The 13,351-nt window shown below is 37.2% G+C and overlaps 1 protein-coding gene across 1 annotated transcript; it reads right to left on the minus strand.

The window, feature by feature from the left end:
* Positions 1-1,542: 1,542 nt before the first annotated feature.
* On the minus strand, positions 1,543-12,313 carry atp1b4 (ATPase Na+/K+ transporting family member beta 4). Its single transcript, XM_005799529.2, has 9 exons — positions 12,121-12,313; positions 11,919-11,975; positions 11,216-11,432; positions 6,931-7,059; positions 6,743-6,847; positions 4,886-5,085; positions 3,640-3,696; positions 2,392-2,484; positions 1,543-2,315 (listed from the first exon to the last, which is right to left on the minus strand). The coding sequence occupies exons 2-9, from the start codon at positions 11,970-11,972 to the stop codon at positions 2,154-2,156; spliced, it is 1,017 nt and encodes a 338-aa protein (XP_005799586.1). The 5' UTR covers positions 11,973-11,975; positions 12,121-12,313; the 3' UTR covers positions 1,543-2,153.
* Positions 12,314-13,351: the final 1,038 nt, after the last annotated feature.

The raw sequence follows: 13,351 nt of genomic DNA on the forward strand, positions 1-13,351 counted from the left end.
TAGTTTTAAGTCAATAATTCAGTAAAATTAATTTAAAAAAAATACTACTTCTATTGGCAGATTAATTCACTTAAAACATGAAAAAAATAAGATAATTTGCCAATGGTTCTAGTACTTTTTAACAATATTAAGAAACTACTGACTAAAAAACACTTCTATATCCTGCTAAGAAGTTATTTTGTCTTATTTCAAGTGTACTAATATATTTTCACTAGAAACTAAGTAAAAACACGTGGTGATATTTTGCGTTTTTGCAGTGTACCTGCTCTGAGCACAACAGCAGCAGGGGAAAAAGAGCAGACTTCCTCCCGTTACGTCTTTGCCCATAAATGGTCCAGGTACGAATCTTTACAGCTGCCAATGATGTGATTTAGTTCTCTTTCAAACTGATTTAAAGTTTTATATAGTTGTTTATTATTTGTTCTTGTGTTTGGTTTGTAGTGAAAATACACATTTTAGAGGTGTTGATTGCTACAGTACAACGACAAAGAGAAAAACAAATTTTAAACACATTTAACCTGTATTTTGATTTGATATGTAATATTTTAGAAGACAAATCGACTGTTTTTTGTTCTTCATTATTGGTTTCTGATGGGAACATCTTTGTACCAAAACAAGCACAGACCCAGCGCCGCCAGTTCTCCGTTTTTTGAGCGTTTTTCGTCCCCACACCTCTACAGTTTCCGTGCCTTTTTGTTGAGCACCTCACCATGAGCTTCTGATGGAGGAATGTGACACGTTGGGCTTGTTTTAACACGAGTGGGGAACAAATTCAATAATAAAGTTCATTTCTTGTTTCTTATCTTTGTTCTTCTGTGTATTTATTGGGAATCGAGGAGTCTTGTGACTGAATTGAACTCAAAGGTTGGAAACTCAAGCCTGAAGTCATGTGGAGGCTCACACTGTGTTTTGGACTTTGTTCAGTTTGGTTCTTTAATAATCTGTGTTGTACACAGAAGCCTGACTCATTCCAGTCACAATTTCAGTCTGACTGATGAGTTATCTTGTTTTTGTCTGAAGCTTTAGGTTGATCTCTTGAATATTGTTATTCATAATAACATGGAGCTAACTAACATCCAACATGTAGAGTTGTGTAAAAAAGTGTAAACAATACATATTTCACTTAAATATGTCAGATCTATCAAAGATAGCCTGAGTAAGGAGCTAAATTGGGGCCATAAAGTTTGTTCAAAAGGAAAAGAAAGTCCGAAACTGAACGAAAAAACATGAATATGAAAAGTATTTTGAACATTTTTATTCAAATTCACATCATTTTTTCTAGTTTTAAAACATTATTTTTGTTTCAAAGCTTTTTTTCAGTTTTTTTTTTTCATTTGAGCAATCTTTATGGCCCCAATTTAGCTCCATACATGAGTAAATACAAGGATTTTCAGGTCATGATTTCACTTACAGGGGAAAGTTAAAATCAAATTGGATTCATAGTAGAATTATTATTTATCATAATATATTTCTTTATTGATCAGTCTGGTATATTACTTTACTTTTGCAAAAAAAAAAAGAAAAAAAAGCATACACACATCATAAATTTAAAATACTGCTCTATTCAACCAAAAATATAGTAATCGTGTATTTGCATTTATTATGTCATTTTTCTGTATAAGTACAACACAAGTCTTCTTTTCAGCGCTTACATGATAGTTCTTTGAATTCTTACAACTTAATTGAACAATATAATTCAAAACAAATTAGTACCTTATCACCATTACAAAAAAATGTGCAAGAAAAACCATTAACTAACCTGCCGACATTTTCTAATTTCCTAGTAATGCTTTAAGTGAGAATTGGATTTGCATAGCCAGAAACGCTAACTAATTGGGCAGAGTTTAATTTAGTTTTGATTAATTTTGCTAATCATTATAAAATACGAGGAGCTGAATTGTAATTCCCACTATGCAGCTGTCCGGTGCACAGCACTGTCTGTTGTGGGTGCCAACACCCTGCTTAAGGTTCAAGAAACAACAGATGCAAAATAAAAATGTATAAATCTAGTTCCTTATTTGTTTCACAGCAGAAGACATGGGTATTTAAGAGAAAGATGAGGAAATAATTCAAGAAAAAAAAAGTTTTAAAATATTTTTTCTCTTATACATGTTCTCCTGCCTCCATCACAGGAGCGTCGCAATGTCTTTCCCTCACGCTCCGACCTCCAGGGTGAAGGTCACGCTGCCCAGGTAGCGGTCGGTGGGCGAATCGTTAATGATTCCCTTCCCGTTCAGTTTGCATTGCACGTGGATGTGGGCGTCCTGCTGCACTCCTGCGAAACGAACAGCCACCACCGGCGAGGAGTAGTTCACCTGCGGCGAAACGAACACAAAACGACTCAGATTGATCGGGTTCGACCGAACTCCCGGTTCGTCAATCAGCACTTACATGTCTGAGCTTCCCGTAGTAAGGGTAGTACTTCAGGTCAAAAATGTTTTTAGGGAAAAACTGAATATCTCCTATGGCCTCTTGAGGTCCTTTCTAGGAGAGAAAACAAATTATTTTCGTAACTTGTTCTCATAGCCCTGGAATATTTCTACATTTTGTCATCTTTTTAATTAGTTTATGTGATAGACCAACAGAAAGTAGGCTATAATAGTGAAATGGAAGGAAATGAATACATGATTTTATTATTATTTTAATGGAGAGATATTATGTATAGCACCAGAATTCCGCAGCACATCTACATGTTAAGGTTGTCATAGTCAAGCTAGCATAATTTACCTACTTCCATTTCCCTTGCCATTTTTTTAAATTAAAACTTTTTTCTGACATTGTTATCTACTTGTAGTGTTGACAAATAGTAGCATAGCACCGTGTCCCCTTTTCTTTTAAATATCATGCGTACATTTAAGATTTAGCAATTTATGATAACTTAACAGCTAAAACCAATGGTAGTGATCGTCGGCTAGCAGCTTTTTGCCCTCCATCAGGGAGCTGGTGCGCATGACGTCACGTTGCAACGTGTATATAGCACAATTAAGTAACTATGTTACCTTGAGTTGCTGTATTTATCAAACATGACTTAAAAGAAATTTTACTTTGCAATTTAACACCTTGAAATTGGGTGTGTGTCTCTTTAAGAAGCTCCTGCTATTTCCAACACTTCAGCATGTCATAACAATAACATTTCTCCATTAATTAAGCCTTTCAAAGCCGGTCTGAGAAGAAGCTCCTACCTAGGTGTTTGCTAATTGCTACAAGCTAGTCTGAAGGAGCAGAGCGGGGGAGGAGGGCTGCGCTGTGAGGCAGAAGGTCGGCTGGACACTAGAGCTCTAAGAAAATTTGTGGAAACGGCAGTGCTTGGTTACACCACTCGTTTTCTGGCCCCAGAATTGTTGCCATGGAGATTAAAGGATTTCTCAAACATGCATAAAAGAATCAAAGCAACACTCCAGGTGTGTTTCTGGTGAGGGAATGACTATAACAAGATGTAAAGCTCATAAAGTCAAATTTATATAATATCACACCTTTAAAACTGTTATTTCTTCCACTCCAGCTATGTGACTAAAATCTCAATAAAATACATTAATGGGTTTTGGTGAGGCAAAATGTGAAAATGTTCAAGGGGTATGATAGTTTAGAAAGGCACTGAATTTAATACAGCATAATTAAATGATCTGATGTTTTTCATACCTTAACACCACAAGTGACATCTATTGGTTTACCCTGTCCAGGTAGGTAACCAAGAATCTATGAAACAATAACATAAAGTACATTTTAGCACAAACACACAAAAAAACCAATATTTCCAGTTTTTACTTTAAAAATGAACCGTAAGCAAAACTCACACAAGTTTTCCATATACACAGCGACGGCTGGTATAAGTGTGTATGTTGCATATAAAAACTGCAATACACACACTATACTGTTTGCAAAGTAAAATAGTGAAAAAATTAACTCAAGAGTTTGTATTATTTAGCCTGTTAAAGGAGAAAATAATTTCATATTTACACCTTGTTGTTAATTTGTTTAACAACAAGGTGTAAATATGGTGTTAATTTGTTTGTGCCGGTCCCAAACTAAATCAGCAAGCTAACAATTTAGCTCACAAACAAAAATATTTAACTCCAAGCTAAATATTTAACTTGTAAGCTAAATATATTGGGGCTGGACAATATGGCTGAAAAATGTATCGTAATGTAAGGATTTCATATCAGTCGATATTGATAATTAGTGATTAGTTTTTGTTTTAGATATGTTAAATGCCGCAAAACTGCTGTTCCTGTTTTAATCTGAATTTCCTCTCCAACTGTTCTTATTTTCTCCCTTCACTCCACTCTGTCAGTTTATTTTTAAGCAGTTATGAGGTCAACACACTGTTGCTAAGTAACCAAAGAGCGAGCGAGTAGCTAGGTAACCGGGGAGCGAGTGAGTTGCATAGCCCCGATTTTAGATCGGAGCGGTTCCGACGCGCTTCCAAGCGGACCAGATCACTCTTAGCTCACCACACGCGGCGGGAATATTGCTTAAGTTTATCTTAAGAGTCTTCCCGACAATCGAGGAGTCCTTAAGACTGTCGGAAAGGCGGGAATAGGAATAAAAATATTGCCGTGATCCCACCAATCTAGCTAAAGCCTTTCCTCTGCTGCCTACATCTCCCAGAATGCTGTGCGGTTCAGTAAAACGATTTAATTTTCTAGAGGACGTTTTTCTTTTAATATTTATCAAGTTTCTATTGCGATATATATTGTTATTTATTTATTTCCCAGTCCTAATATACTTAGTCTCAATGGCGATCAAGTTTTTTCCCCAAACGGCTCCCGTGTTGTTCTACAATTGGCCACTAGGAGTCACTATTCAGCGATTACACCCTCAGTCCCACTCTGTTAGCTCCTGATCCTTCATATTCGCCTCTTGCAGTGACTGCCACTCTCCTTACCCGGTTCATGCGGAGCAGGATGCATGGCCTTCCCTGAGAATAGCCATAGTTGGGGTCCCGCAGCCCTGAACACTCCCCCAACCAGGACCTCTTGAACTGACACGCTTTCCGCTCCGCACTGTCCTCCAGGTCGTCCTGCATGAAGTACGAGTCGTGTGCGCACCGAATATTCTTCCTGTCCTGAACAGCGTCATTGTACGCTAGAAGCGGAGAGCAGAGGCAAACCCAGGGAGGTAAAAGAAGCGTCCTTTAAACTCATACACAGAATCTGCCCTGATAAAATCTACATAAAGAAGTTCAACAATCAACTCCAACGATGCTGTAAATGTATGGAGCTAAATTGGGGCCACCATTTTTGGGCCATAGAAGTTGTTCAAAAGAAGAAAAAAAAAACAACCTGAAAATTTATTTTGAAACTGGAAAAAAAATGTTTGAAATTGAAAGAAAATCTTAAGCTAAAAAAATAGAGTTGAATCAGATTTTTCTTTCATTTTCAAATATTCATTCTCAGTTGTTTTCAGTTTGAAAACTTTTTTCAGTTTCAAAATAATTTTTCAATTATTATTTATTTTCTTTTGCGCAAACTTTCTGGCCCTAATTTAGCTTCATATAAATACACTCTAACTCACGTCAATATTGCGATATATATTGTTATTGTTATATAAATATAAATATAACAATATAAATGACTTTTGCCCAGAGTCTATCAATAATTTGTTCTGGATAGATCCTAATTTTTAGGTATTTTGGCAAAATGCTGACTCATAAATATCAGCAAGCTTTCAGTTGTATTGGGAACTTGTCCTGTTTGGGTTTCAACAAAGTGTCAAAATGAATCTAAAGGTGTTTTTATATCAATTTATTAATTATGAAAGCTGCAATAACTTTAACAAACATTTTTTTTACATGTTTGTTGAAACAGTGATGTGGTTGTAACAGTAGAGTATGAGACAGATAATCTATGATATAATATAGCTCCTCTAAGTAATAAACAACCAATAAGAGCCATGCTATGCTACGCGGCACCTAGCCTGTTGTGAATGCTCCGGCTAGTTAGCATGGCCACCGATAACGGCGGATAAACAGTCTTTCTATAACGGCAAGTTGTTTTTCCGCTATTAGCCCATTTAGCAGTGATAACATTAGGTTGATTGGAAGTGCTAAGACCCGCCTCCTGGCTCTGATTGGTTGTTTTTGGTCGGGAGCGCTACATTCCTTCAATGATTGATCTTTTCACGGCTTCTCTGTCTCACAACAAACTGTCACAACATGGTGATTATTTGAACAAATATGTGAAAAAAACCTTTTTTTAATCAAAGTTACATAATGCAGCTGTAAAGCTAAATTTCATAAACACAAATGCAAATTTTAGTAGAGTAAACCAGATTTTTCTGTTTTTTGATTGAGTTTAAGCAACATTTTCTCACAATTAGACCTTCAACTAATCGAAAAGCGAAAAAGACAGTATGAACTTGTTCCCAACTTACCAATAAACATTTTTGGAAAAATAAAAATAAAAAAGAGGAAAGCCAAGTGGAAAAATGAGAGAGTGAAGGAGGGAAAGAGGAGGGAGTGAGGCATAAATAAACCTTTGCAACAGCAAAACTCTGCCAAGCTCAGGCCTCTGGCAAAAGAAGCCTGACAAAAGCTTGGTTTGAAAAAAAAAACTCTACTGAATGGCTACTCTCTGCCCACAAAGAGGCTTCCCTTCCCAGCATGCTCTGCAGGAAACAAATGTTAAAAAATGAGACAAAAGTAGAAGAAGATGAGGATTAAGAAGAAACTCTGAAGTTTCTTTAATTTTCAACAAACTCAGCAACCTCAAAGTTTAATGTCATCGCGCCCAGACGGACTCACGTCTTAGATATTCATCAATGGACCGGGCGTACTTCTTCCAGGATTTGCGGTCCGATGCATTGAAAGCGATGTCGTGGCCTTCTAGGTGTGGGGCCATCGTCAGACCTGCCAGTGGAGACCCAGAGACAGTCAACTGCACAGAGCAGAATGAAACGCAACGGCACATCAGGGTCTGGGGGCTCTCTTACCTGGTGGCATCACTCTGTCATTGAAGGTGGGATGATAGGGACTGATGGACCACATGAGGCAAAACATACAGCCACCAAACATGGCCGCCAGAAATGCGTAAAGTGCAGCGTAGAACAGGAGGATGAGACCTAGACAGCGCGGCGGGAAAATGTTATTACACAAGAGGTTATGTCTGATCTGAGTGAAGGGAAATAATGAACCTTATTGTGTGTGTTTGTGTTGCCTGGAGTCCACTTCCTGTCTTTGATTAGTGCTGTCTCTAATTTGTTTATGAAGACATGAAGGGGGGAAATGTTCCCCCTTCATGTCTGGAGCTGCAAATAACCTTTGGAGCCCATACACTGCAAAAACACAAAACATTACCAAGCACTTTTGGTCGTTTCTAGTACAAATATCTTAATACAGTTAAAATACAACAAACATAACTTAGAAGTAACTTTTCAGCAAGAAACAGGAGCTTGTTTCATGTCAATAATTCCTTAATGTTGATGAGAAACTACTTGCTATAGATGAAATAATCTGCTAGTGGAACAAAACTATTATGACTTATAAAATGTGTTGGTCCAACTGGCCCTTTTTCATCAATATTAAGGAATTATTGGCCTTAAACAAGCTCCCATTTCAAGCTGAAAAGTTACTTCTAAGTTATGTTTGTTTTATTTTAACTGTACTAAAATATTTGTACTAGAAACGACAAAAAAATATCTGGTATGGGTTTGTGTTTTTGCAGCGTATAATAACTCCATAACAAAGAAATCCTCAGGTCTTGCATTTGCTAGAAAAACACAAAATCTTACCAAGTGTTTTTAGTTTAGTTTCTGGTTCAAGTACACTTGAAATAAGACAAAACTGTTGTTTAGAGTCGATAATTCCTTAATGTTGATGAAAATGTACTAGTTCCACTGGCAGATTATTTTACTTAAAACAACCCATTTTTTCATGTGTTATAAGTGAAATAATCTGCTAATAGAACTAGTATTTTTACATCAATTTTAAGGAATTATTAACTTAAATAAGCTCCTGTATGTTGCTGAAAAGTTACTTGTGATTTAATTTTGATGAAGTACTAATTGCACTTGCAAATTGTTTCACTTATAACATGGGAAATATGTGTTGTTAAAAGTGAAATAATCTTGAAATTTTTCATCAATATTAAGGAATTGTTTACTTAAAATAATCTCATTTATCCTGCTAAAAAGTTACTTATTAGGTAGCTTTGTCTTATGTAAAGTGCGGTAAGATATTTGCACTAGAAACTGGACTAAGAAAATTTGATTAGACTTTTTTCTTCACAGTGATTGTTGTGCTACTTTTTAACTAATCTAACTTAATGTGTCCTAAACTTAATGGCTTTTGCTGTGCATGCAATTTTAGAGGGGACTACCAGCGGCCACAAAGGCCTTTCTGTTTGAGCTCAGTGAGAAATCTCCCAGCCTGTTCTTTCACTCAGGAACACAGTGAACCTCCGGTTGCCATCGTAGTGAAGGTTTTTTTTTTTTTTGCAGCCATAGAGGCCCAGCCAGCTCCAAGGAGCCCCAATCACCCCACTCTGGCATTGTGTCCCCTCATGCACACTTGCCTCACAGGACACGCAGAGCAGACTTCAACTCAGGGCCCTTTTCTTCAGAGGACACATGGGCCCCACTTCTCCACAAGTGTGCACGCACTGGTTGTGCAGCTTCATTCAGCTCTTATCCCTGCCTGAAGGTGAAGCGGTTCACTTTATCCGTGAAACTGAGACTTTCTTGAAATGCATTTGTCTACTGCAACACGTGGCAACAAGCGCCTGCTTCGTCATATTAGGGCTGCAACTATCGACCGTTTTAGTTAGCGATTATTTTGACGACTAATCGGATAAGAAGTTGGCATATTCTTCAGATTTTTCATTTTAGACTTTTTATACTATATTAGAAATACACAAAAATGCATATAAACTAAATTTAATTCCCTTTTTAGATATGGAAATGAACATTTTATTGTGTAAAATGGAATAACACAGCATTTGTTGAGTGAATGCTCGATCATTTGTAGTAACGTCAATAAGTAAAAATAACATTTCTCCTAGACTTGACATCAATTGATGATTATTTTTGGGAGTAATAGCGCTTAATAGTTGATTATTTTTTTTACAGAATTTGAACCAGGTGAAGCTAAAACTGCCACTTTAGGAGTTCTGGGTGGATCGGATTTATAGATTCAGTTTTTTTTCTTGAATGCAAACTGTATTTATTTTTTGTACAGTTTTGACTCAGTATGTTGTTCTTTCAGCAAAAGGTCTTTTTTAGAGCCTCTATACTCTAAATTTAACGGTTATTTGATTCCTAAGTCAGGTGACAATTATTTCAATAATCGATTATTCACGATTAAACCGATTAATCGTTTCAGCCCTACATCATAAATGACTCAACAAACTCATCCAGTCTGTGTCAAACGTCTCAATATGCCAATAATCTTAATGATCGCAACGAAACGGAAATTGATATTTTCTAAATTGGTAAAAAAAATACAGTATAAACATCCAACAGTATTTAATTTGATATAAGTTTTACATTTTTATCTTTAAAATCTGATGAAAGGCAAATGCTTTGGTATATAAGTGGCAAAAATGTTTTTCTTTTAAATGCCAAAAGAAATACTTTTTTGTCTAATTAATTACAAATATTCTTGTAATTATTTCATTTTATGTTCAAGTTTTACTCAATCAAGGCACCTGTAACAGCTTCGTTAACAGCGAGTGCAGTTTCTGTAAAAAAAGGACAGTAGCTGATTATTGGTTTCACATGAGCCAGTCAATCAGTACAACCCTAATTCTTCATTTCCTAATTTTCTGCTGATTCAAAAAAATAATTAAAATTTAAATTCTAATTGGACAATTTCCTTTGATCAGCTCACACAATCAAGTACAAGTGTAAGTCAAATACAAAATAATTTTTTTCTTCTTCTTAGTAAACGCATCAAAACGGAAAGCTCCCTCTGTCTTCTGCCAACACGTAATAAAGGAAATCAGAAAAAGTTAATGGACGTACGCTTTAATTCATAGAGTTGATTTTCCAAACAAACCATTTTCTGCTGGATTTAAAACTTTACAATAAGACTCTCATTATGGATGGATAATAAATAGTTCATACACATGTTATTAATTCATCTCTAAACACTTTATAAATTATTAATAACTGATCATTATACATTAATTAAGGCTGAAATGGAGACTAAATCTACTGGTTCCTTGCAAACTAGTGAGCCAAATCTGTTCTCATATGTATTTTAATCTAGAGTTGTTACACTAAACATTTCAGACTACATTGTAAGCACAATAAGCATTTGTGAGTATAATGTTTTTAGCTTCCAGTCTCATTTGTACTCTTAATTAATGCATAATAAACAGTTATTAATGACTTATAAAGTGTTTATAAACTATTTATTAGCCATCTATTAAGAGAGTCTTATTGTAAAGTGATACCAAAACTCTTATCTCTAACAAAAAACCTGCAACAATTTCTTTCCCAATTATCAGAATCAGATTATTTTTCCGTAATTATTCCTGATGTATTTGGGAGGTCAAATATGAAAACATCTTATGGAAACTAAGAACTCCTGTTATCTTCCATCCATGAATGCAACAAGCAGTAAGTTGCCGTTTGATTGTGGTTTTCCTAGCTTAAAATAAACCAGATAAAGATTAGGAACATTTGCACTAAAGCAAATATTCTTGTAATTATTTCATTTTATGTTCAAGTTTTACTCAATCAAGGCACCTGTAACAGCTTCGTTAACTTTTAAGTCTCTAAAACAAAAAAAAATTGTAATGGGAATGGAGGTAAACCGGAAAAAAGCCAGATCGGTGCATGTCTAAAGAAGCTCAACGCTGAAGCACGTCTACGTGTTTCACTGCAGCCAAGGGCCTTGTGAATGTTCAGTTCAGCAGCGAGGTCGCCAAGGCTTTGGGAACAAGACAGCGGAGAGCATGGTAAGATTTAGAGGAATTTGATTCCTGGCCAATGCGAGGCCAAGAACCGTGTCCCCCTGCTGAGGACGTGTCCCCAGGCAGTCTGTTTTTGTCGGGACTCTCTGAATCATCCATGCACCTATGTAAACATCGAGCATGAGGACACACAGGCTGTGGACTGCAGGAACATTTCCCACCCTCAACTTAGCCTTGTGACAACATTCAAACCCCATGCATCCTCCTGAGTTTGTGTGGAGTTTCTCATCTCTAAGACATGTAAAAACAGAAAAAAAACTTTTGCAACAGCACACAGAACCTTCTACAGCTCGTCAACTCACTCCAGCTCTTGCCGGAGCGACCCATGAATTCGTTGGTCTCTGCATTCCACAGGTACTTCTTGAGGTCGGCTATCTTCTGGTGGAGCGTCCGTTTGGGAATCGGCCTGCGCTTCCACCTTTCGAAGTTCAGGTCCTCCTGCTCCAGGGGCTGGTGCTCGGCCAGCTCCTCCTGCTCTTCCTCCAGCTCCACGCCATGTTTGAGTATCACCTTGGGCGGCTGGTGGAAAGATGAAGAAGAGAAAAATTCCTCACCGCACATGTTCCAAACTGCCCGGTGCTGCAGTCGACCTATTTTCTTTTGCAGCAAGAAAAAACTGGCATGCCTCCTGATCCAAGTATGACCGATAATGTAAACTGCAAGACAGTGCTCTGCATGTTAATGGACATCACACTGATGGTCCTGTCCCCTGTTTCTGCAAATTATAAACTCTCTGGTGACCTTGTGGCACTCGTTGGGAGAGCTGACCTCCGCTGAGCGGGACCCTCCTGCTTGGAGCAGCAGCTGCACGCGGCCAAGCTGGAGGGTCAACCTTACATCCAGATGTTACTCACTGACTCACAGCGTCCACAGGCCAGGACACACAGATACCACAGAAAAGCCACAGGACACTTCAGAGTGTCATGCAAAAGAATCAACGTTGATTCATCAATTGGATTATAACCAAATTTCAATCTGAGACGTTGGTTTCTGTTTTGTACTTACAGGACTTTTAATGAGCTTCTCCTCAGCTCCCCCTTCTGTGGTGCTGGGATCCATGTTCTTTATAAACAAAAACAGCATTTATTTACTCACAATTCCTTATTTTTTTCTTTTTTTTTAACTTAATTTTGCAAAAACAAATCTCTCAAAATCACCCTTCCATGCTGTACACTTAGCCACAATATTTAACAAAGAAAGAACCTACCTGGAGTTTTCTGCTCAATATAAAAAAAAAGTTGATTAAATAGTCGGAAAGCCTTCTTGTCCCGCTACAGAGCAATAATATTCGTCAAAAAGCGTGTGGGGGTTTCATTAGAAAGTTTGGGGCTTGCAGAGGGGGTCCGGGCACGGAGAGCCTCCTCCAGCTAGGCGCGCATCGTTGTGAATGAACGCTAGACAGAGAAAGCCCGGGGGTGGGATGCAGAGAGCTTTTTTTGGGTCCCAGAGTGGATTTGGCAGAGGCCCTGAATTACAGCGCTGCATTCTGGACACGCACCCCAACCGCCATTGTCTGAAATCTGGACAAGGAGTCCAATAAAACCTGAATACAATATTTACAGCTCATTCCAAGGGAAGATACCGGCATTCACTGGCTGGCTACGCAATGTTTGCGCGCAAAAGCATCCATGCAACTAATTTCATCTATGTCTTTATTGATTTTAGTCAATCTAATGTAGTTCATATTAAAAATTCACAATGAAACGTAAAATAATGATTTACAAATGCGCGAATGCACGCATTTCCTGCATTAAGTGCATGGAAGTTATTGAAAACAGTGTAAATTACTATCAAAAGTTCATGTAGTTCTCAATCCCGATTCAATCTGCACTCTGGCCACGTAAAGTTCTGCTACCCCCCTGTAAGAGTGGGACACGGGAACTTCTGAGGTTCTTTTTTCTGTACCCCCTTTCCATGAAAAGAGTAATTGCGTCATGGAAAAATCCCTTGTTTGAGATTTGCGCGGCATAAACGTGCGCACGTGTTCATGTTCATGTATCTTTATGGTGAATTTAACGGTTTTTACACAATGCGTGCAGCATTTTAATTTTTTTCTTGTTTGTTTTTGTGTTGTAAGCCCAACATTAGGCCCCAAATACTCTTTAACAAAGCAACACGTGCACTTTGAATGCCATATTGAAATTAATATCAGATGAACTATTAAAAAACACAACAAAAACATAAACAAACGTCTTTTATTTTTGTTTTAAAATGTCAAATATTAAATAAAAAAAATACAATCCAATATATATTTTTAGCAGCACTACCACAGATTCGAAAAAAATTGCCTTTATTATTATAATTTTCCAAGTTTACTGGAGACAGGGACGTTATTCTGCAAAGATCCCAATATGTGACTGCAGATGGCGCTGTTTCATTTATATACTGAAACGTGTTGTCCTACTCAATGTTTCAGGACAAAATGAAATTATTTTATA

The sequence above is a fragment of the Xiphophorus maculatus genome, chromosome 23 (assembly GCF_002775205.1).
Source record: "Xiphophorus maculatus strain JP 163 A chromosome 23, X_maculatus-5.0-male, whole genome shotgun sequence".
NCBI classification, from domain to species: domain Eukaryota; kingdom Metazoa; phylum Chordata; class Actinopteri; order Cyprinodontiformes; family Poeciliidae; genus Xiphophorus; species Xiphophorus maculatus.

Excerpts from the sequence above, each read along its gene's own strand:
- atp1b4 (XM_005799529.2), bottom strand. The coding sequence starts at position 11,972 with ATGGATCCCAGCACCACAGAAGGGGGAGCTGAGGAGAAGCTCATTAAA. Across the intron at positions 11,433-11,918 it reads AGAAGCTCATTAAAAGTCCT|CCGCCCAAGGTGATACTCAA; the intron begins GTAAGTACAAAA and ends TCTTTCCACCAG. Across the intron at positions 5,086-6,742 it reads CATTGATGAATATCTAAGAC|CGTACAATGACGCTGTTCAG; the intron begins GTGAGTCCGTCT and ends CTCCGCTTCTAG.